Here is a 20,887-nt window from a genome sequence, read left to right on the forward strand (position 1 = left end):
ATGGGGCGGCCGGGGCACAGCCGTGGGACTGCAAGGGAGCTTTGGGCACGGCCGGGAGATGGGGAAAAAGCAGGGAGATGATGAGTATCAGCACCCAGCACCTTCACCGAGCCGGGAGGGTGGGTTTGGACTTGCCTCGGGGATATTTCTCACCTGCAGAGCTCTTCTTGGCCATGTGCTCACCTGGTTGCAGCAGCCCTTCGGCCTCCCCAACGTCACTGCAACACCCCCGGGCAACGGCATCTCCCTGCCCCCGAGCAAAGCTCTGCCTGCGGCGTGCAGGACCCAACTCCACGTCCTTTCAGCAAGGGCACCCCGATGGGTGGAGGGGACCCTGCCCAGCCCTTGTGGCTGCTGGTGCTGTGGGCACCAGAGCAGCTGCAAACCCACTTGCCCTGCCCCGACACATCTCAGCCACATTTTCCAGCACGGCCACGACCTAACAGGGGCTAAACCACATCATTTACCCAGTGAGCGAGCCGGGAAGGGGAATAAAACCCCAGCAGCACAGGCTGCCTCCGGCTGCACACACCAAACCTCCGTCCCCCAGCCCGGACCCCCGGTCCCCATCTCGGTCCCCAAGGCTGGAGGTTCGCAGTGGCCACATCTTGTGCCAGCTCCAGGGATGGCAAACCAGCAGCGGGGACACCGTGGGTGGGTATTTCCTGCGTACACCTATACACACGCACATTAGGGTGGCAAGCAGCCTAATCCCGCGCGCGATCAACAGGTATTTTCGGCGGCTAAGAGCTCTGGAGGAGATTGGCTGAGATAAAGGCTGCCGTGACGCCGCCGGGGCCGGAGCTGACGGAGGCTGCCCCAAATAAACGCCGCCGCGCGCCGGGAGGGGAGCAGGATGCCGGTGCTCAGCACGTCGCCTTTCCTCAAGCCCGCTCGCTTGCGGTGCCCCCAAAACTCGCCCGGGCGCCAGCGACGCCACACGCTGCCCGCCAGCGAGTTCCGCTGCCTCAGCCCCGAGGATGCCATCAGCGTGTTCGAGATCGAGAGAGAAGGTAAGGGGCTGCCCGTCCCCCCCCATCCCGTCACAGCCAGCCCCAACGTGGGTGCTCTGCGCGCCCCCGGCCCCTCGCCGTGCTCACCGCCGGCCCCCTTCCAGCCTTCATCTCCGTGTCCGGGGACTGCCCGCTCCACCTGGATGAGATCCGCCACTTCCTGACGCTGTGCCCGGAGCTCTCCCTCGGCTGGTTCGAGGAAGGGCGGCTGGTGGCCTTCATCATCGGCTCCCTCTGGGACCAGGACAGGCTCAGCCAGGTACGAGCTGCCCTGTGCGCGCTGGGGGAGGCGGCACGAGAGCCTGGGGGCCGGGAGCAGGGAACGGGAGGGTGCCCAGCATGGGGAAAATTAAAACTAAAAAGCCTCCGGTGATGGCAGGGGGCAGGTGAGCGGGGATGGCACTGAGCAGGGAGCCAGGGGAGGGGCGTCACCGGCTGTGTGACACTTTTGGGGAAGGGGGGCAATGGTTTTAATTATGCCATTTGGAAGCAGATGGGCCAAATCTGTTGGGGAAGGCAGTTCAGCCCTGTGCTGTGCCGCCGGAAGGTCCTGGAGACCTGGAGGGAGCCCTTGGTGAGCCTGGGGGGGGCTCCCCATGAATTGGGAGCACAGCTTAGAGAGCACACCCCCACATCCCACTCCTACCTTCGCAATCCTCAGCAGCCCCGGCCCCCGGCCCCGCTAACGGCCCCGCTCCCTCCCCGCAGGCGGCGCTGACCCTGCACAAGCCGCGGGGCACGGCGGTGCACATCCACGTGCTGGCCGTGCACCGCACCTTCCGGCAGCAGGGCAAGGGCTCCATCCTGATGTGGCGCTACCTGCAGTACCTGCGGTGCCTGCCCTTCGCCCGGCGCGCCATGCTCATGTGCGAAGACTTCCTGGTGCCCTTCTACGAGAAGTGCGGCTTCAAGGCGCTGGGGCCCTGCCAGGTGACGGTGGGCGCGCTGGCCTTCACCGAGATGCAGCACGCCGTGCGGGGCCATGCCTTCATGCGCAGGAACAGCGGCTGCTGAGCCCCCCCGCTCCAGCCCCAGCCCCACGGGGGGAGGCTGGAGGGAGGCAGAGGGGATAAAAAGCAGCGAGGCCTCTCCGTTTTTCCCCTCACGGATGCACATTTTTCCCCGCTGGCCCCGGTCACGCTCCCTGCCGACACATCTGCCTTTTGGCCAGGGGATGAGCTCGGCCCCGTGTCACCCGTGTGCCACCAACACCCCCCGTAGGGCTGGGGGCCTGAACACCCAGCCCGGCCCCGCTGCACGCGCCAAGCCCGCTGGTCTCCTCTTTAGCTGGGGCTGCCAAGGGGAGCCCATGGGGTTGGCACAGCCCAGGGGCACCGTTGGGGCTGGAAAGGCTGAGACCCTATAAACACACGAGCCCCCAGCCTGGCGCCCCTCTCCCAGCGCCCTCCCGCTCACACCAACCCCATGAGCGAGCCCAGAGGAGGCCAAGCCCTCCCCAAGCACCCCCAGAACAGGCAGGGTCCCCGCAGCCACCCCCGGGGGTGTCCCCCTGCCCATGGCCACCCTGAATTGTGCACCCAAGAGCCTCCCCGCAGGGCCAGTCCTACACACAGACACGTCTCCTTCCCAGGAAAATCCTTCTGCAAATGCCTTGGTCTGTCGTGAAGCAGCGAATAAAGATACGGCGGTGGTTTTCTACGCAGCTTGTGTGTGTTTGTCCCCAGCTCCGAGCGTCACCTCTTGGCACACATGGCTGGGAACCATTCGGCACCTTGTAGGGTGTCTCAGCTCCAAGGCGGGGCAGATCCTCCCCAGGGCATTTGATGGAAGGGGGGATGAAGGTGGGATGCAGGCTTGGGGCAGCTCTGCCCTTCGACAGCATCTGGAGGCTCTGTGGGTCACTTCGCTTCCCCTTTTGCTCAAGGAAGCTGTCCTCAAAACCCTGCCACTGCCCCAGGAGGGATTTGGGGGGATACAGGGAAGAGTCCTCGCCCTGCAGAGCAGGGACAGCCCCCGGCAATCCCACCTCCTCCTCTCCCTACAACGAACATCACCAAACCCCCTAAAAGCGCCAAGGGAGATGAGGCCTCGTGCATCTCATTAAATACAGGTAGAAATTTATTAAGGGGAAAAAAAACCCAGAACAAAACACGGCTTTTAAAAAAGTATCAAAAAGAGACCAACGAGGTGAGGCACCTGCCTTTGGCTGGAGCAGCACCGGAGGGAGAAGGAGCGGGGCTGCGGCCGGCCCGCGGCGGAGCAGGGGTGCAGGCACCACTGGGGGGGCGCGCGGAGCCGAGCCCCCAGCACTCGGGTGCTCGTCCCGCTGGGGAACTGGCTCTGTCCCCGTCCTCCAGCACTGTCACCCACCAGCGCCGAGGCAGCCCGGAGGAGCCACCCAGTTACCCGGGTCCCTACACCTGGAAAGAGGACAGGAGGTGGCACCGGGGACCCGGGGCAGCAGCAGAGGTGTCCCCAGGGGTCCGCGCTCAGCCGAGCCCTGCCCGGGCTTCAGAAGGAGCTGAACAAATCCACCATCCTCCACGAGGAGCCCGCTTGGAGAAGCACGAGCCTCCTTCTGAGGCCCTGGGGGAGGACCAGGCACAAAAGTGGGACAAAAATACTTCAAACCTCAGCTCTGAGCATCGTGGGGCCGAAGCTCCAGGGAGCCCACAGCTGGGGAAACCATCAGGGATGCCCCTTGCAGCTCACTGCTTGCATTCAGAAAAACAACTCCAAAATTAAAAATCCTAAGGCTGACAAGGCAGGAGCTGTTGGGGGGGCCAAATCCCACTGGAACGGGTTAGGAAAGGGCTGGGACGAGCCACAGCGCAGCCGCAGAGACCCCGGGGGGTCCCCAGGCACCCCCGAGACAACAGACGTGGCGAAGAGCCACGGATAAAAAAAAATACGCGCCCCTACAAAAAGGGGGTTGTGTTCACAGTATGAGCGGCACCGCGGGGGGACGCGGGACGGGACTGGGGGCACGGCTCCCACTCGCCCCCATCCTCGCCCCCCAGGTCCCCAGCCCCAGCGGTTACGGCCCGGCCGTGACAGGAGTGCAGCCGGGGCCGGCTCCAGCCCCACGTCCCCGCCGCGCGCCACCGGGGCCGCGTCCCCTCGGCGGGGTCAGTGCAGGACCTGCTCCAGCTCGTACTTCTCGCAGAACTTGCTGGTGAAGGGCAGGCAGGTGAGGTACTCGATCCAGCGCCAGTTCACGGGGTAGACGTAGAGCCAGACCACCAGCGAGGCGAAGAGCCCCACGAAGACCAGCAGGGACACGATGATCATGGCCCGCTTGCGGTACTTGTCCACCGTGCCGAAGGTGATGTAGGGGAGGAAGGCGAAGGAGAGGAGGAGGCCGCTGAGGAAGCCAAAGAGGTGGGCGATGTTGTCGATCCAGGGCAGGAGCCCGCAGATGAAGAGGAAGAGGACGATGCCGGAGAGGTTGAGGAAGGCTTTCCACGGCTTCTCCAGCACTTGCCAGCTCTGGAAGAGCTCCACGAAGAGGCAGGCCAGCAGGCCGAACTGGGACCCGGCCGGACCCACCTGGGGGACGGGGCAGGACGGTCAGGGACGGACACACCACCCGGCCACGTCCCCGTGTCCCCAGGGACCGTTTCCCCTTGCGAGGCGCATCCGTCCCCCTCCCACGCCGCAGCCCCCGGCCCCACCGCGCCGCAGCGGATTTAGGGCGCTCTGCGTGATCCCCTCTAAAGCCCGCAGGCTCCGCTGCCAGCAGATTAGCCATCTGCCCGCCCGCACGCACACCGACACGTGGGGACATGTGGCCCTCGCCAGCCCCACACGTGGGGCAGAGACCCCCCCTCCGTGCTGGGCGCTGCAGGCCCCTCACCGAACCTTCCTCTGGGGCAGGAGTTGATTAAAAACACCTTTTTTATCCCCGGGGAGCTAAATGGGCTCAGGGTGATGCTTCACGTTCGGAATCCCTGGCCGCAAGCAAATTTGCTCAGCGCCCAGCAAGGTCCCAAAGCCCAGGGGCTGGTCCGGGGGGGTTGGTGTTACAACAAGAGCCCCCCCAGCCCAGCAAGCCGCCCTCACCTCCGCGCGGTACGGCAGGAAGATGGCACTGGCCAGGTTGCCCGTGATGCCGCTGAGGATGAAGATGATGGAGATGCGATGCCAGCCCGCCAGCTTCTCCAGGTCCCGCAGCACCGTCATCTGGAAAGTCACCGACACCAGGCAGTGGATGATGCTGGGGGAAGAGGTCCTGCGTTAGACCCCCGCCCCGCCACGGCCCCTGCCCAGCGCTCCCACCCGCTGCCCGGGGACATGGGGCACCCCACAAAGCACCCTCCGGTGCTGCGGTTTGGGGGTGCTCCTCCTCTCGTCCCTCCCAGCCCATCGGCGACCACAGACAGGCCGTGCCGAAGGACGCTGAGGTCCCCGGTCACCCCAGTGCCCCCATCCCAAAGGCACGGGGCTGCCGCTCACCCCGCGTGCAGGAACAGGGACAGCCACAGGCGGTAGAACTGGTCGGGGACCTCCGGGTTGAGGAAGGGCAGGAGGCCGCAGACTTCATCCAGGCAGTGCACCTGGAAGGGCAGGCGGGGTCGGGGGGTGCCAGGAGCCCAGACCCCAGCCCAGCACCGCCGGGGAGCGAAGGACGGGCTGCCGGGAGGCGAGGGCAGCGGTGCCACGTGTCCGGCAGGGAAGGGACCCCAGAGGACAGAGGGCACCCGTGTTGTCCAGGTGCTGGGGAGGGATCACCCGAGCACCTCCAGTGCCCCAGCAGACGCTTTCCTGCCCAGGAGGTCCCTTTACAAGGACAGTGGTGCAATGGCTGCAGCCCTGTGTTTCCCCCTACCCGACGTTAGCAAGCACGGCTGGTAGCCGGGAAAGCCCCTGGACCTGCATCCCCCTGACTCACACCGATCCCTCGAGCCCCGACCCCCCCGCCAGCCCCTCTCACCTGCGAGCAGAGCGTTGCCTCCTCGTGGAAGTAGCCGTGCATGAACTCGCAGTACTCCCGCGTCGTGATCTCGCAGCTGGGCACAGGGCGGGCAGCGGGCTCGCTCGGGGCAGGGCGCGCTCCCCGCTCCGTGCATCCCCCCGGGCATCCCGCAACCACCGTGCATCCCACCCCCAGGGCCCCACGGCCTCCCTCCCCCTTCCTGGCACAGCTCAGAACACCGACGGGGCGCCAAAAGGTGCCTGGAGCCGATCCCAGCCTCGGTGCCCGCAGCTCACCTGCCCTTGGTGCCGATGCAGCAGGGCCGGCCCTTGATCTGGCAGTCCATGTGCGCCAAGCCCGTGTGGTTGGTTTTGGTCTCATAGGTGCAGATCTACGCGCGGGAGGGAGAGGAGCCGAAGTGGGGGGGGCTGCTGAAGGCCTCCTGCAGCCCCCCCATGCCCCGCTGGAGGCTGCGGGCCTCCTGTGGAGGTCCTCTCGTGGAGGTCCCCTCGTGGAGGTCCTCCCGCGGGCTCTTACCGGCCACCTGGTGATGTCGTCCGGCCACACGTGGGGAGGGTTCGAGGCCGGCTCCTCGCACGTCCTGGCGGCGAGAGGAGGACGTGGGGGTCGCTGAGGGTCTCCCCCAGCACCGCCCTGCCCCTGACTTGAAGCCCCCCCAGGCACAAGACCAGCAGAGGCCCCCTCCCCAAGCTTCCTTGAGTCAGCGATGCGTGCTGTGCTGAGCCCGCTGCAGCCACAACACCCCCCAGGTAATTTCTCTGGGTGTCCCCCCGCCACACCGCACGTCCCTGCTCACATCGCCCCAGGGGTGAGCAGGCAGGATGAACCCCAAGACAACAGTGCCCCCCGGGTGGCTTTCAGGCTCACCATTACATTCAGGACAGACCCACCCTAATTTCCCTACCTAACCCCAACTCTCCTACGGTGGCGCAAGAGCCACCAGCCCCCTTGGAGAGGTGACCCCAAGGCATCCAAACTGGAAACCCGGCCCCACGGAGCCCCCGCCACGCACCCCGCACACACCCAGGCCACCACCTCTCCCCAGACACCCCTCGTACCTGGGGTCCTGGTGACACACGGCCCCCGACGTCCTTTTCTCACCCGAGCCCATGGCCGGCGCGTTGGTGCCCGGCCACTTGATGAACGTCGCCAGCGTCTCCTGCGGGGGTGGAGAAGCTCAGGGCGCGGGCACGCAGGCGGGCGCCGCTCTCGCTGCGCACACCCTGACCCCGGCACGCACCGAGCAGTCCTGCGGCAGCGTCTGGATGCAGCCCGAGTTGTCGTTCTGCACGCAGCAGCCGGAGCCGCGCTCCCGGTCCCGCTCGCGCTGGATGAGGCGCTCCACCTGCCGGTCCTTGCGGATGCAGGGCGAGAACTTGGCCCCCAGGTGGATCAGGTCGATCTGGAGGGAGGCGATGCTCCAGGGGGTGCTCCGGGGGATGCTCTAGGGGCTATCCCCGCCTCCCCTGCCAGCAGCTGCCCCGCAGACCCAACCCCAGGACCCCCAGAGGACGGAAGGTGGGCAGGGACCGGGTTTCCCCTGAGCATCCCACCGCGATGCTGCAGCGCCGGGAGCAGGCAGGAGGTGCCCAGAGGGACGGGGGGGGACCAGGGATCGGGCTGGGATCAGGGCTGCCGCCATGTAGCTGGGGCAGAGGAGAAGGGAGCACCCCGAGGACCCCCCCTTGGCTCTGGGATGAGGACAGAGCCTCAGGCTGGGTGAGCACCCAGTCTCCCGGCCATCCTCTTACCGAGCTGGGCCCGATCCAGAAGTTCTCCTGCTGGATGTACTTGACGCTTTCATACACGCCTTTGTTCCTCAGCACCTGCCGAGCAAGGCCAGGGTCACACAGCTGGCTATGGGGGGGACACATCCTGCCCCGGTGCCACCTCCTGCGGGGGCTGAGCCCCGCTTTGTCCCCACGGTCACCGTCACCCCGGGAAGGCTGACTCGGCTGCACCCCTCACCCCTCTGCAGGGTGCTCGAGGTGCCGTGCTGAGCACCAGGCTGGCTCTCCCAGCAGCGAGCCGGGTGACATTTTGGAGCCAGCCGTGCCACTGGGCACCTGGGAGGGGACGGCCCCGGCTGGTAGCTCTTAAACTTACTAACTCTGTCGTCACGTGCTGGGTGAAGCCGATGGGAGCGATGCCGTACGTGCCGATGACCAGCAAGGTGATGAGGATGTGGACAAAGGTGATCCAGTAGGTGAAATAAGGCCTGAGGAGCAAAGGGGACGGGGTCACGGACCCCAAACTGGGATGGCTGGGCACTGGGACGCTGTGGTCACCAGGATGCTGTGGTCACCAGGACGGAGCAGCTTTGGGCACTCGGAGCAGCCCCAAACCCTGCTCTGAGGGGCAGACACGTCCCAGTTCCAGCTGGGGAGCCCCAAGGAGCTGGGGGCCATGTTTCCCCCCCCTCACCGGTGGCTGTCGGTGTTCTCCAGCTGCGACTGCACGATGCTGCTGAGGCTGCGGCGGTACGTCCTGTTCAGCCACTTGCCCACCACCCCCAGCCCGTAGTAGCGCTTCTTGCGGTCGAAGGCGAAGTGCTTCACCTTGGAAGCGATGCGCCTGCCCCTCCGGGGAGCGGTGCCAGCGGAGGATGCAGCGAGCCGGGCACCTTCACGCCTGCGGAGAGGAGAAACCCAGCGTGCCGGCGGCGCAACGCCCCACGGATAACCCATCCTGAGCCGGGAGGGTAAGGGCTAGGGGAATCCCTTGGCCACTGCCCCACAGCAGGGATGGGGGTGACATTGCTCCGACCGTGCCGGGGGATCCCGGTACTCACAGAGGGGGCTGCTCGCCCTCGGGGGACGCCCTGACGTCCTCCCCCACCGAGTGCATGCGCAGGTAGGTGGCCGAGAGAGGCGGCGACTCGAAGACGTCGTCCGGCATGGAGTAGGTCTCGTCGTGCAGGTCCATCTGGAAGGGGCACGTGCGATAGGTGAGAAGCCTCCAACGTGGAGCAAAGCCACCAGCGGGGCTCGACTTGGCTGTGGAGCCCGGAAAAAGGGCGATCCCCACGGACACCCCGCTGACTGCACGTTGCAGGGGCTGGAATGTCCCCACGATGACAGCACCGTGCCCTCCCCGCACCGAGGAGCATCCCCGAGCCCCAGGCTCCCAGCGCTGGGCACGGCAGCCACCGGTGCCCCAAGCTCCCAGGGCAGGGCTCAGCACCGACACCAGGGTCCCTTCCTACCCCAAATACAGCCAGAACCCCGTTTGGGTCTCAGACTGACCCCAAACCCCACTACTAGGACGTGACAGCCATGCTCCCAGCAGCCGGGCGGGTGGCAGCAAGCCGCCGTCCCCACCGGCGCCCTGCCCCACGTTCAGCCCCCCACAAAGGGGCACGGGGAACCCCCAAAATCCGACGGCCGGCGTGGAACTGCGCTTGCCTTACTGAAGAAGGAGGAGTCCAGGGTATCGGCAGCATCCACCACGTCCTCGTCCATGAAGCTGGGGTACACGAAGCTCCTCTTGTTGCTCCTCCGCTTCTGAGCCAGCGGCTCCAGGGCCGAGCGTCCCTGCGGCAGGGGGAGCAAACGGGGGTCAGAAACAGGGAGCCCCCCGGTTCCCGCAGCGCCCAGGGTTTGTCACAGCCGCCCCAAAGCCCGGCAGGTCCCCTTTGGTGTCCCCTGCAGCAAAAGGTCTGCGGTGAAACTCAAAAGCTGCTTTTTTTTGAGGGATGCCACGCAAGACAGTTCCACCCTGGTGGCAGTTTTCACCCAAATTTCTCTTTCTAAGCAGAGTTCTGGTTTAAAAAAAATTAAACAACAAAAAAAGAAACAAAAAAGCACCCTTCCTCCTCAAACCTGCAGCGGGGCACAACAGCAGAGCAAAAAGCCAAGAAACGAAGATGAGAGGGGAGGGAGGGGGTTGACAAACGGGTCGGGAAGAAGGAGGGGATCCCTGCTCCCCAAAACTCACGCGGAGAAGCGCGGCGGCCGCCCTGAAGCTCATGTGGGCGACCGACTCCCTCTTCCTCCGCGGCAGGCGGCCGTAGCCGGAGCGGGCGCTGTTGAAGGAGGCCAAGGACACGACGCCGGGGGTGAGCGGGGGCAGGACGTGGTGGGGCGTATGGGGCCGATCGGTCTCGTCGGGGTGGCGGAAGGGACGGCCCCTGGCCAGCGGGTCCACGATCTGCAGCAGGGAGGGAGGCGTGGGTGCGCGGGGAAGCCGGGCTGGCAGCAGGTCCCCGCGCACCCCCTCTCCCCCCCTCCCCCCGAGCTCTACCTTGGGCATTTTGGCCGGTTTGGGCGACTCGGTGCCTTGGAAGGAGGGCGCCTCCTGGCTGGGCAGCTCCATGTCGCGATAGGCGGCCTTCAGCTTGCCGTACCTCATGCTGCAGTGCTGCAGGCTCCTGCGCTGCCAGTGCTGCCGCTTCCCCTCCCAGTCGCTGCTGACGCCGAACCACTCCGCCGTGCCCCTGGCCGCGCGAGGGACGCGCTCGTCACACCCGGAGGGACCCCCCCCCCAGGTGCCACATTCCCACCCTGCCCTCAGGACGGGGATTTGGGGTCGCGTGGCTCAGCTAGGCACGGAGCAGGGCACGCTATAGACCTGACCACAGCTCCAGCAGGGCGGCTGCTGGTGTCGGGGTGCCCCCGAGGGGGAGCTCCCTTTGGCACCGCAGCAGACACCACACCACCTCTGCACTGCTGCACCCCAAAGCTTTAGGGCAGCTCCTACATAAAACGCCACCAGGACGTTTCCCCAACCCCAAATTTCCCCAAACTATTCTACCGTGGGATTATTCCCAGGCTGAGCCACACGAAACCCCCCGAGGCTTTCCCTCCGGATCCCCCTCCCTGGCACCCGGCCGCCCCCGAGCCCTCACTTGCGGATGCTCTGGGACAGGGAGGTCTGCCGGCGAAAGCCCGGCCGCCGCTCCGAGCTGTCGCATCCCTTCGAGCGGGGCTCCTGCAGGCTCTTGCTCTTGCGGTAGATGGGGGCCTTGGCGGGCTGGGAGGCAGAGCAGAGCGTCAGGAACAGAGCACGGGAGGGCGGCGATGGGTGCCCCCGGGATGGGTGCCCCTGGGATGGGTGCCCCTGGGACGGGCGCCCCCGGAGCTCGCTGCTGCTCACCTCCTTGTGGGCGCCGTCCTCTTCTGCCTCCCTGGGGGGGATGACGATGGAGAGGTTGGGGGGCTTCTTGCTCTGCAGGCGGCTGCTGCCGGAGCGGCTGCCCCCGTTCTTGTCGCTGGAGGACATCTCGGGCAGGCGGCGGGCGGCAGGCTGCGAGGGAGGGAGCGGGGAGTCGGCGAGGGGGGGAGGCATCCACGGCCATACGCCGCGTCCCCTCCTCCCTATCTTCCGCAGGGTAAGTGCATTGTGCTGGAGATGTTGGCAGAGCATTAACCATTAACGGGGCTTTGCCCCCCAGAGGGGAGGGGAATGCTGCAAGTGCTTCCCCTCCTTGCCGGGAAGGATGCGCGTTGCTCTCCTCTGATCTGGGGAGGGACCAGGGCTTTGCACCGCTGGCAGCAGCATTTCGCCCCTTGGTTCCCTTCCCTTTCCAAGGGAGAGACCTGGATACCTTGCCCAAATATTGCAGGAGCCCAAGATTGCTTTTCACATGTGGCAAAGAGACGCAGCAACCCGCTGGCACTCTGCGGGACAGGGGGTGCCCAGCGCTCCCCTGCCGCACGTGCATGCGCACACCAGGCTCTGGGCCAAGGCAGAGCAGATGAAATCCTCCCCGTGCAGGGAGCGGGAGGCTTAGCGGCCAGAAGGTGGCTAAATCTTGGAGCAATCCCCTCCCGAGGGTCCCCACAGCCCGGCTACATCGGGCAGAGCCTCGTGGGTCAGCAGGGAGAGGTAATTCCATCCGAGCACCAGGGAGCCAGTCCCAGATCCTATTAGGGATGATGGGGCTCCCAGCGGGAGGCTCAGCCCCACGGCCTCTCCCCAGCCTCCCCGGCCACGTGCCAGCCCTGAGGGGACCTGTGCAGGTCACGAGCATCGCCTGCCTGGCACAGCCACGGGGCAGAGGGACCTCGGAGAGGCAGGAGAAGAACCTCGCCACCCCGGGGTACCTCTGGCCTGGCCCCTCTCTGCCCAGGACCCCAACCACCAGCCTGGCTGTGCCGCCCCGTAACTTGCTCCGCTCCTGCCGGGCTGCTGCTCCCCACCACCGTGCAAAGCCCGGCCTTAGGAGCGTGGTGTCCCCACGGGACCGGCTCCCTGGGAGGCCGGCACTAGAGGGCAGCCACCAGCCTCCACCGGTGCCAGCCCGGCGCTCCGAACGCGCAGGGCTTAAAATTGGTGCTGGTGTCCCACAGAGCGTGGGGCAGGGCGAGGACGGGGAGGGACGCCAAGGACATGGAGAGGTGTGCGTGCAGTGGGAGTGCTGGATGCCACCCGAAAAGCTGCCCCACTGGCATGTCCCAACCTCATAAGAGTGGCAGGGATCCCACGCAGCGTGTCTGGAGGGCAGCCGGCAGCGGTGGCCTCCTCCTTCCTCCCGCTCTGTCCTTCATGCACGGCAGCCCCAGGGCACGGCCGGGCTCCCGCTCTGCCTGGCGGGAGAGATGCTGCAAGAAAAAACACAGGTGAGAAAGGTCGGGGCTGCAGGAATTGCCGGCGGCAGGAGGGGAAGGGCTGGGTTTGGCTGCTCCTTGCCGGGAGGACGAAGAGCCAAGAGCTGCAGCTTCTGGGGATGGGGCTGTGAAAGCAGCCAGGGAGCAGGAGCGCAAGGACGAAGCCAGGGTAAGGCCAACAGGAGCGTGGGGACGTTCCCTGGGGATCTGCTGGGTGTGAACAGCAGGGCAGGATGCCACGGGACACAGCCACAAACCCACACCACTGCTGGGCTGGGTTTGGGGCGGCCGCAGGACATCAGGGACCCGCTGCAGCCGCTGGCACGGGGCGAGGAAACGCCACCTGCTGCCGCCACGCACCTCGCTCCGCTTGTCGCTGGGCCACCACGCAGGGCAGGAGGGGATTTTTCACCCGCTGCCGCCAGCCAAAGCTCTCAACGAGCGAGATACTCGTGGAAAAAAAAAAACAACAAGGCAAGGAAGAAATGCAAGCGCCTCGCCGAGGTGTTTGATGACTGCTGGGCTGGGAGGGCGCCAGCCAGACGGGTCCAGCCCCAGCAAGCAAAACTTTCCGTCCCTCTGGTGAGCTGCAGGCTCTGTTTGTTTTCCTCCCGGGGCAGCCAGCAATGAGCTCGAGATGCCAGCTGCAGGCAGGGCTGGCTCCGGGCAGCCCGAGGAGCTGGAGCCAGCGCTGGGGACGTGCCAGGGACAGGGACGGGGACCCGGCAGCGGGAGCTGGGTGCGCCCCGGGGCACCGCTGTGGCCACCAGCATCCCTCATCCTCCTCCTGCGGTGTGCGCGCCCAGGGCTGGGCAGCCCTAACCCTCTGGGCACCTGCAGTCCTTGGGGCACTTCTCATGGTGCTGAATTAACCCAAAATTCAGCACTCAGCAGGAGGAGGGGAGCAGCCTCTGATGGCTGAGGTCCCCTCGGCCACCCCGGTACGGTGCCAGGCAGCACCCATGGGTGCGCACAGCACCCGGGGCGCCAGGAGCTTCACCCAGGGCCAGCACAAAGCCTCTGGGACGGGGCTGGGAACACATTTTCCCGTTCCCCACGCGTTTGGCACCCACACCCAGCCTTTCCAGCGCTGGCACAGCCCTCGCCCTGCGCGCTCAGCATGAGAACGGGCGATCCGGTGCCCGTGCCCGGAGCAAGCCTGGCAAGGAGGAGCAGGGCTCCGGCCGCCACCAGCTCAGCCCTTCGCCCTCTTAACCCACAGGACGGGCAGATTTTGGCACTGCCACGATCCTGCCCGCCGCAGGATCATCGCGGTGTCCCCAGGGAGCCCAGCCACGGGTGGACAAGGTGGCCCCCGCTGCGTCTGTCCGCAGCCGGCAGCGGGGACAGGAAAGGGAAGTGAGAGGTGACACGCTGCGCCGGCGTGGGGACAGCTGTGTGCAGCGTGCTGGGGACAGGGGGGGTGACACCGCCGGGGGGGTGACCCACAAGGGGGACGGCACCTGCGAGCACGGCCTGAGCTGTGCTGCGAGCTGGGAGCCGGGTCCTAGGGGCACCTCGGGGTGCGAAGGATCTCCAGGGAGAGGGAAAAACGCCCTGGGGACCCCACATCACCACAGAGCAGCAAGCAGTGGGTGTGGGGGATTTACCCGGAGCAGGATTTAGTCTTCAACCAGGCGAGGCTCGGGGACGGCTCCCAGCCCTGGGCTGAGCCACGAGAGACGCTGACCCAAGGAAACACGCCCAGCGATGGAAAAAGTGACGCAGCTCGTGCATGGCATCAGCACGGGCCGTGCCAGGCGTCTCCGAGCCAGAAACCAACCGGGCAGCAGAGGGACGAGTGGCAGGGCCGGCAGCAACGCGCACAGCCACGCTACGAGACACCGAAGACACCCCTCCGGGGGCAGCCCTGCGAGGGGCCGGCTGTCCATTAGCGAGCGGCGTGCTCGTGAATCATTTATGGGCACGCTCAGGCCATCCATCAACGGCGGGGTCTCGCCGAAAGGCGCTCGCGGTCGTCAGCCTCGAATTTCCACGGGGCCCGAAACTGCAGGCGCCGCTCGGGGAAGTCCCCGGGGCGCGCAGCGGCTGTAGGACCGCGGGGCACCGGGATCACACCGCAACCCCACAGCGTTCAGGGAGGAAGGCAGCAAGGGGATTTCGGTCCGAGCCACCCCACTCGCCGCAGGATGGGCTGCAGCCTCCAGCACCGGGTAAATCATTAACGCCCGGCACGGATCCTGCCGGGGCCGAGCGCGCACGCCGCCACCACCGCAGGCAAATGAGCCAAACCCCACAGCTGAAGCGGAAAGCCGCGGTGCTGGCAGACAGGACTCTGTCGGTTAAGGAAGAGGGACGAAACCCGCTCGGTCCCACGGGACAGACGGACGTGGCGCTGCCCCAGCCGAGGGCTGGTGACTCGCCGGTGCCAAACGCGACACCCGAGGGGTTTCACTCCGAGTCTGACACCAGGACAGCGACGTCTGCGGGGACGTTTGGAGCTGCTGCGGCTGCTCGTGGGCAGCCAGGCGTGCAGCACGAGTGCCCGCAGAGCGCCGCAGGCATGCGCGCTGCCTCCCAGGGGCTTTAATCCCCATCTTCAGCTCGGCTGCCTCTGCCCGGGGGGGCAGCACACCAAGCGAGCCTCCCCCGACCAGCCCAGCTCCCTTTCGGGCTCCTCAAGCAATCCTCACGAACCCAAAACCTCCTCACCCAAGAGCGGCCGTGCGGGGCAGGAGCCCAACAGGTTCCCCGGGCGCACACCTCACGGCGATTGGGAAACCCTCGGCGATTTTCCTCTGCCTTCTCCTAAGCCGGGCAGGAGGTGAAGCAACCCTGGCGCGGTTTGTTCATCCCGGGCGAGTTTCAAGTGCTCGGCACGCCCTGGAAGGAAGCAAAACCACGCAGCCGAGATAGAGCCTGCCAGCCCACGGGGCCGCGCTGCCGGCTGCCGATAACGCTGCGCCAGGCTTCCCTCTCCTCCTGCCACGGGCACGGAGCTCCCTTGGCTCCGGGAGCGAGGGCAGCCCCGCTGCTCACACCGGGTCCCCACCGCGAGGGGCTCACGTTGGGGGGCACGTGTGGTTCGGGGGAATATGGCACCACTAAACACGGGGTTCCCATCCCCATGGTGTGGGTGCACGTCCTGCCCAACCCAGCATCCAGCTAGGGATGCCTTCCCCCGGTGCGGCCCCGCAGGAGGATGGTCCCACAGTCAGGAGCAGCCCTCTCCCCACGCCAGCCCTTCCAGAAGCCAGGTTTCCCCAGCAGCATTCTCGGAAGAAGCTGATATCTGCGCGGAAAGGGAAGGACTCGCCCACGATAACCGGCCGGGAATCTTCCCATCTCCGACAGAGACCTCTCAGCGTCATTCCCTTCCTTCCTGGCTTCCAGCAGATCCACTCAACCTCGCAGCAAAATCACCCAGGGCAGGTGGTGCAGCACAAACCCACTGGGCTTCCTTTAGGGCTGCCACGAAGCCGCCCGGCTCCGGAGATGCTCCGGACAAGCGGCTGGGCGGGCGCTGCTGCAGGACGCGGCACCGAGCCCCCCGAACCCGCTCGCCCTCTCCTCCTCGTGCCCAGGGCCACGTGCCAGTCCAACCCAGGGCAGACTCGCACGTGGAGGCTTTGAGGCACCGCCAACGGCTTCCGAACGACCAAAGGGCAAAAGTCTCCCGCGGGCAGCGCTGGAAGCCGACGCGGCACGAGCCCGGCGAGCAGCGCAGAGGCGTGGGGGCTGCTCCCCAAAGGTTCCTGCAAACCACCCCAAAATCCCAGGGCGTCCTGTGCAGCCCCGAGGTGGGGGCACCCAGAGGCCCCTGAGTGCCACATGTCCCCCTCACGTCTGTCCCCGCCCCGGGGTTTGCTCTTCGTGCGCCCGGCCCCGTCCCAACGCATGGGATTGTGGCAGCCTCGCATCCACCCTGCGCAGGCACCCCGTCAGCACCGCCGCGCTCCCCAAAAGCGAGGATGGCTCTTTTGTAGACCCTGCCCAGATTTCCCAGGCTGCTGGGATGAATTAACCCGGCTCGGTTTTATCTAAGAGCTGCTCGGTTACCTGGAGGTTCGGTTCCTGGGTAGCTTGGCTGAAATCAGGGACTCCCACGCAGGCCGCGGCTCCGGCAGGGCTGGGGACGCCACGGGTTGTTCCTGGGCTCGCTCTCGCTTCCCTGTTCGAAGCGAAATTCTTTGTGTGAGAGGGCAAGGGGCGGACGTTTCCTCCTCTGGTTCTGCAAAACGCCGTGGCTTTGATAGCAGCTCGCAGAGGGAGGGCACAGCCGGCACCAAGAAACTTCCTCAATGCTCTGCTTCACGGTCCTGAGCGCGCCGGACACCCGAGAGCAGCGCCGTGCTGGGCGAAACGCCCCACGGGGGGGTCCTGTGTTTGCTGAGGGTCCCCCCCCAGGCTCAGAGCACCCCAGGGACGCGGCAGCAGGAGGTGATGCTGAGCCACGTGCAGGAACTCAGCTCGTCCTGTGCACAAGATGAGCCACGGGCCCTCGGTGGGGCCCCCAGCACGGCAAAATACGCCCAAGAAAAGCCCCTCGGCCACCAGCTCCCTATCTCCTGGAGCAGGCTGCTTATCGCAGCGCAGCCACCCCGAGGCTCGCGCCGTGTCCCGCCAGCCCCCCCACACCCTTCCCTCCCCCAAAGCCTCAGCAGCTGAACATCAGCTGGTTCCTCAGCCTCATTTCCTTCCCTCCCAAACTCCACGAGGCCAAACCCGCCCAGGAAGGTCGGCGCAAGGCACGCGCGCCCCACGGGAAAGCCCGGCCGGGAACGGTCCATCCCGCCCCGTGCTCATCCCCATCCAAGGCGGCACGAGCATGGCGCGGAGGGCTCGCACACACACCGGTGCTCCCCGCGTGATGCTCTGCCTCCAGCCCAGCATCGAGCCCGGTCCCAGGAGGACGCCCAACACGGCTGGAGGATGCCAAGCCCTCCTCCTGGCCCAGCGTCAAGCCTGGAGTGCTCTTCGCCGGCATCCCCCTGCCCCATCGCCGTGGACACGTGCCAGGAGCACACTCTGCAGCCTCTTGGGTGCCAAGAGTTGCTCTGCTTCCCTCCTCCTCCTCCTTCTCCTCCTCCTCTTCCCAGCACTCTCCCCACCATCCTTCCCTGCCCAGGGATGCTTCGCCCCCAGGGGTGCCCCGGTCCTGGCTCCCCGCTTGCGGAGGTGCTGGGTGCCCGCACCCAAGGGATGCGCAGGAGGCACCCACGAGGCACGGGGACCTGCCCGAGCCGCCCGCCACAGCTCCCACGCGAGGGACGGTCACTCCCAGCCCTCCCCCCCGGCCCCAGCATTCCTGCAGGCCGGCGAATTACGGGGCTCACCGAACCAAATCCCCGGCGCGAGCTGCCGCGTGACGCACGGCGAGCGGAGGCACCTCCGAGCCGACGCAGGCTGCGTGGCAGCGGGCACCGGCCCGCGGGGGCGCCGGCCCCACCTCCCTGCTGCGAGCTGCCCCGGTCAGCTGGACGGATGAGGAATTATTAACTTTAAGTGAAAGGCAATAAAACGACGGACCGCTGGACGCAGGGCCCCGCCGCCCTGGGACGGGATCAAGGAGAGGCGGGTGTCGAGCGCATCGGTGCGCGCCCACGCTCGCCCCTCTCGCCACGGGGGACTCCCACGCCGCACGGCCAAGGAGCTGGTGCACCAGGCACACGGCTCCCAGCAAGTGACCCGGTGTCCCCGGGGTCCCCCGGTGTCCCCGGTGCTGCAGGGAGGCCGCAGTGAGTGCTCGGGCCACCCAGGTCCCACGGCAGCACCCAGCCGCACCGCGCACGGCCCGGACCCGGCCAGGAGCGTTGCAGGGTCCGGCCACGGCAGCCAGCCCGGCGCGGGGCTGCTAACGCTCACCTCGAGAAGGCGGCCGGCAGCGGGTTTTGCAGACCGGGAGGCTTTTTGAGTCGTCTGTGGCATCGCGCAAGTGGGGAAACCGAGGCACTGTGTGAAAACGAGCCTCCTGCTCTCGCCCGCGGCAAAACCCACAGCAAAGCGAGGGCAGACAGGGTCTGGGGGGGCTTCTCGGCTTGCAGGCAGCACGGGTGGGCTTTGGGGTACGCCCCCCCCCAAAAAAAAACCAAGCCCCCAGCATCAGTGCAGAAAGCTGGGGCAGGAGCGGGCAGAGGGAGGGGTCGGCGCCAGCCCCGCTCCCCAGTCCCCAACCAAAAGCCTCGTTAGGAGAGCAGCAGCCGATGAACTGCCTTGGGGTGGTTTGTGTGTGGTTTGTTTTTTTTTTTAAGTGATTATGTGAGAAAAAGGGTAAGAACGCCAAGGTTTTCATGTACACTCGCAAGGAGAGGTGCAGCTTTCAGCACTCACCCGGAGCTGGGGAAACGGCCGTGACCCTGAGCCCCGAACGCTCCCAAAAGAGCCCGGCTGCCGGCCCTTGTTGGTTCCTGGCCCAGCAGGGCCCAGAGGTCATTAAATAAAAAGCTTTTCATAACCAAAGAGTTTCCGAGCCCATCACTTACGGGCTCGTACAGATTTAAGGGAAGTAATCAGGCTGCAGCCTGGGGTAACTCGCTCCCTTCGCACAGGGCCCGCGCTCCCCCCGCTCCCGGTCCCCAAAATCAGCGACCAGCAGCTCCGCGGGGCCGGCAGCGGGCCCCGGGGCCGTCTGTCCGTCCTGCTCCCGCCTGGGATGCAGGTGGAGGCCAGGCCCTGCTTCGATTTAAAAGGTTTGGAGGGTCTTGCGCAGCAAACAGACCGGCCGGCAAAGGCACGCGCGGCCCCCCCGGCCCCGGCGGACGCGTGGCCCCCGCTCCCCCTCCGCTCCTCGCCGTTTCCTTCGGCTGTCAGCGCGGCTCCGAGCCTGCCCGGGAAGCGGCTGCTTTCTGCTGGAGACACCCCGAGGCCAGGATGCGTTTGGGGTCCCCCGAGCACACCACAAATTAAACGGGAGTGACCCCCCCGGGCACAAAAACCCCTACCCCGAGGCCAGCCCCCTCTTTCAATCCATCGCAGCCAAACCCCACAACCGGACCCAGCCTGAGCTCCCCCGACCCTCCCGCTCACCCCAAGGGGCTTTGTCCCCGCAGTGAGCCCCCGCCAGCCCTATAACCCCGTGGGATCTCGGCCCCACGCGGCCCCACCACCGCGCGCCCGCCCCCATTGTTCCCCCGCCACGCGCCCGACGCGCCGAGCGCTCCCACGTGCGCCCGAGAGCGACGCCAGCGCGGTGCCAGGGCACAAAACCCGGGGTGCCACCACCCCCCCGTCCGCCCCCAACGTGGTTTTCTCCCCCTTTTTACCTCTCCCCCAAACGGGGGGTCCCGCAGCACCCCCGCCACCCGTGCCCCGTGGGAGCCGGGGGGTGAGGATGATGAGGACGGGGATGAAGCCGGGTGCTGGGCTCCCGGCCCCGGTGCTGGGCTCCGTGCCGCCGCGATGAGCTCAGCCTGGAAATCCCCGGGAGTGACCGGCGAGAGGTGCGGGTGCCGGTGCCGGGTGCCGGTGCCGGGGGCTGCAGGTTCCCCTTCCCAAAGGGAACCCCCGGGGGACCCCCCCTGTGGGGTCACAGCACCGCGCTGTGCTGGGCTCCGGGCCTGGGGAGGGGGGGCTGGAGGGTGTCACAGGGGGAAAGGGGATGGGGTGCGAGGCTTTGCCCCAAAGCAGCATGGAGTCACCCCAAAACAGCCGTGCCTGGGGTCCCCCCTTGCAGGGTGCGCCCCAGCCCCTCGGTGACCCCGCACAGCCCCCGCGGGGTCGGTTTATTTACAAAGGGCTCGGGGCAGCCCACGGGCACATCGAGAAAACCCCAAAAGCAGCACCGAAACCGAACCCCACAGCCCAGCGGGCGGCACTCCCGACGGGACGGGCTCCAAATCGCCCCAAATCGCCCCAAAACAGCGCCCAGCCCGGTGCCAGCCCTCTCCGGCACCCCCCAGCCCCGGTGCTGCCAGGGGCATGGGTCCGAGCCCCGGAACAACCCCGAAAGCTGCCGCTGCGCCCCGTTAGGGCGGAAAGGGGAACGGGGGCTCCCTGCCCCAACCGGGGCACAACCGGGGGCTGGCACCCACGGCGGGGGGGGGGGGCCGTGGGGTGACCCCCACCCCCCGAGCCGGGCCGGGGGCCGAGACCCAGCCGGGAAGAAGCCGCAGGGGGGGTCCCGAGCCCCCCGGTTTTCCCCCCCCGTCCCCTCCCGGTGCTCACCCCCGGTCCCCCCCCCCCCCGGTGCCCCCCCGCACGCCGGAGCGGGGCGGAGGCGGAAGCCGGCCGGGAACCAAGCGGGGGGGGGGGGGGCTGCCGGGGGGGGGGGTGGGGAAGGGAAGCGAAACACCGCGGGGGCACCGCGACCCCCCCGTGCCCCCCGCCCCCGGTCCCCGCTCACCTCCGCGCCGCCGCCGCCCCGCGCCCGCCGCCGCCGCTCCCGGCCGGCGCCGCCCCCACCTGGAGGGGCGGGGCCAAAGGGGGCGGGGCTAAGGGGGGCGGGGCTAAAGGGGGCGTGGTCTCTGGTG

General features: G+C 67.1%; 2 protein-coding genes across 5 annotated transcripts; one reads left to right on the forward strand and one right to left on the reverse strand.

Annotated features, from left to right (window-relative positions):
• The first annotated feature begins 185 nt into the window (after positions 1-185).
• On the forward strand, positions 186-3,707 carry AANAT (aralkylamine N-acetyltransferase). The gene is made up of 3 exons (XM_080560887.1): positions 186-1,013; positions 1,118-1,272; positions 1,722-3,707. Exons 1-3 carry the CDS (start codon positions 857-859, stop codon positions 2,025-2,027), a joined length of 618 nt encoding a protein of 205 aa, XP_080417013.1. The 5' UTR covers positions 186-856; the 3' UTR covers positions 2,028-3,707.
• RHBDF2 (rhomboid 5 homolog 2) lies at positions 3,071-20,857 on the reverse strand. 4 transcript variants are annotated; one of them, XM_080560885.1, is made up of 20 exons: positions 20,761-20,857; positions 16,479-16,590; positions 12,311-12,452; positions 11,005-11,154; positions 10,757-10,881; positions 10,153-10,345; positions 9,847-10,059; positions 9,315-9,443; positions 8,702-8,835; positions 8,335-8,541; positions 8,017-8,128; positions 7,662-7,736; positions 7,151-7,312; positions 6,969-7,069; positions 6,427-6,490; positions 6,186-6,280; positions 5,908-5,983; positions 5,430-5,530; positions 5,037-5,190; positions 3,071-4,523 (listed from the first exon to the last, which is right to left on the reverse strand). In XM_080560885.1, the coding sequence occupies exons 4-20, from the start codon at positions 11,128-11,130 to the stop codon at positions 4,104-4,106; spliced, it is 2,487 nt and encodes an 828-aa protein (XP_080417011.1). In that variant the 5' UTR covers positions 11,131-11,154; positions 12,311-12,452; positions 16,479-16,590; positions 20,761-20,857; the 3' UTR covers positions 3,071-4,103. The 4 variants fall into 4 exon arrangements, with proteins under 4 accessions (XP_080417011.1, XP_080417010.1, XP_080417009.1 ...); XM_080560884.1 differs by adding an exon at positions 15,132-15,302 and having other exon boundaries at positions 10,757-11,154; XM_080560883.1 differs by having other exon boundaries at positions 10,757-11,154.
• Between the last annotated feature and the right edge of the window lie 30 nt (positions 20,858-20,887).

The sequence above is a fragment of the Anser brachyrhynchus genome (assembly GCF_964034855.1).
Source record: "Anser brachyrhynchus genome assembly, chromosome: 18".
NCBI classification, from domain to species: Eukaryota; Metazoa; Chordata; class Aves; order Anseriformes; family Anatidae; genus Anser; species Anser brachyrhynchus.

What these genes read in the sequence shown, in the direction of transcription:
- AANAT (XM_080560887.1), top strand. Translation starts at nt 857, where the DNA reads ATGCCGGTGCTCAGCACGTCGCCTTTCCTCAAGCCCGCTCGCTTGCGG. An exon ending in GTTCGAGATCGAGAGAGAAG is followed by an intron (nt 1,014 to 1,117) that starts GTAAGGGGCTGC and finishes GCCCCCTTCCAG; the next exon opens with CCTTCATCTCCGTGTCCGGG. An exon ending in ACCAGGACAGGCTCAGCCAG is followed by an intron (nt 1,273 to 1,721) that starts GTACGAGCTGCC and finishes CCCTCCCCGCAG; the next exon opens with GCGGCGCTGACCCTGCACAA.
- RHBDF2 (XM_080560883.1), bottom strand. Translation starts at nt 11,130, where the DNA reads ATGTCCTCCAGCGACAAGAACGGGGGCAGCCGCTCCGGCAGCAGCCGC. An exon ending in ACTCCTCCTTCTTCAGTAAG is followed by an intron (nt 8,836 to 9,314) that starts GCAAGCGCAGTT and finishes TGCCCCTTCCAG; the next exon opens with ATGGACCTGCACGACGAGAC. An exon ending in TGCATCGGCACCAAGGGCAG is followed by an intron (nt 5,984 to 6,185) that starts GTGAGCTGCGGG and finishes CCCTGTGCCCAG; the next exon opens with CTGCGAGATCACGACGCGGG.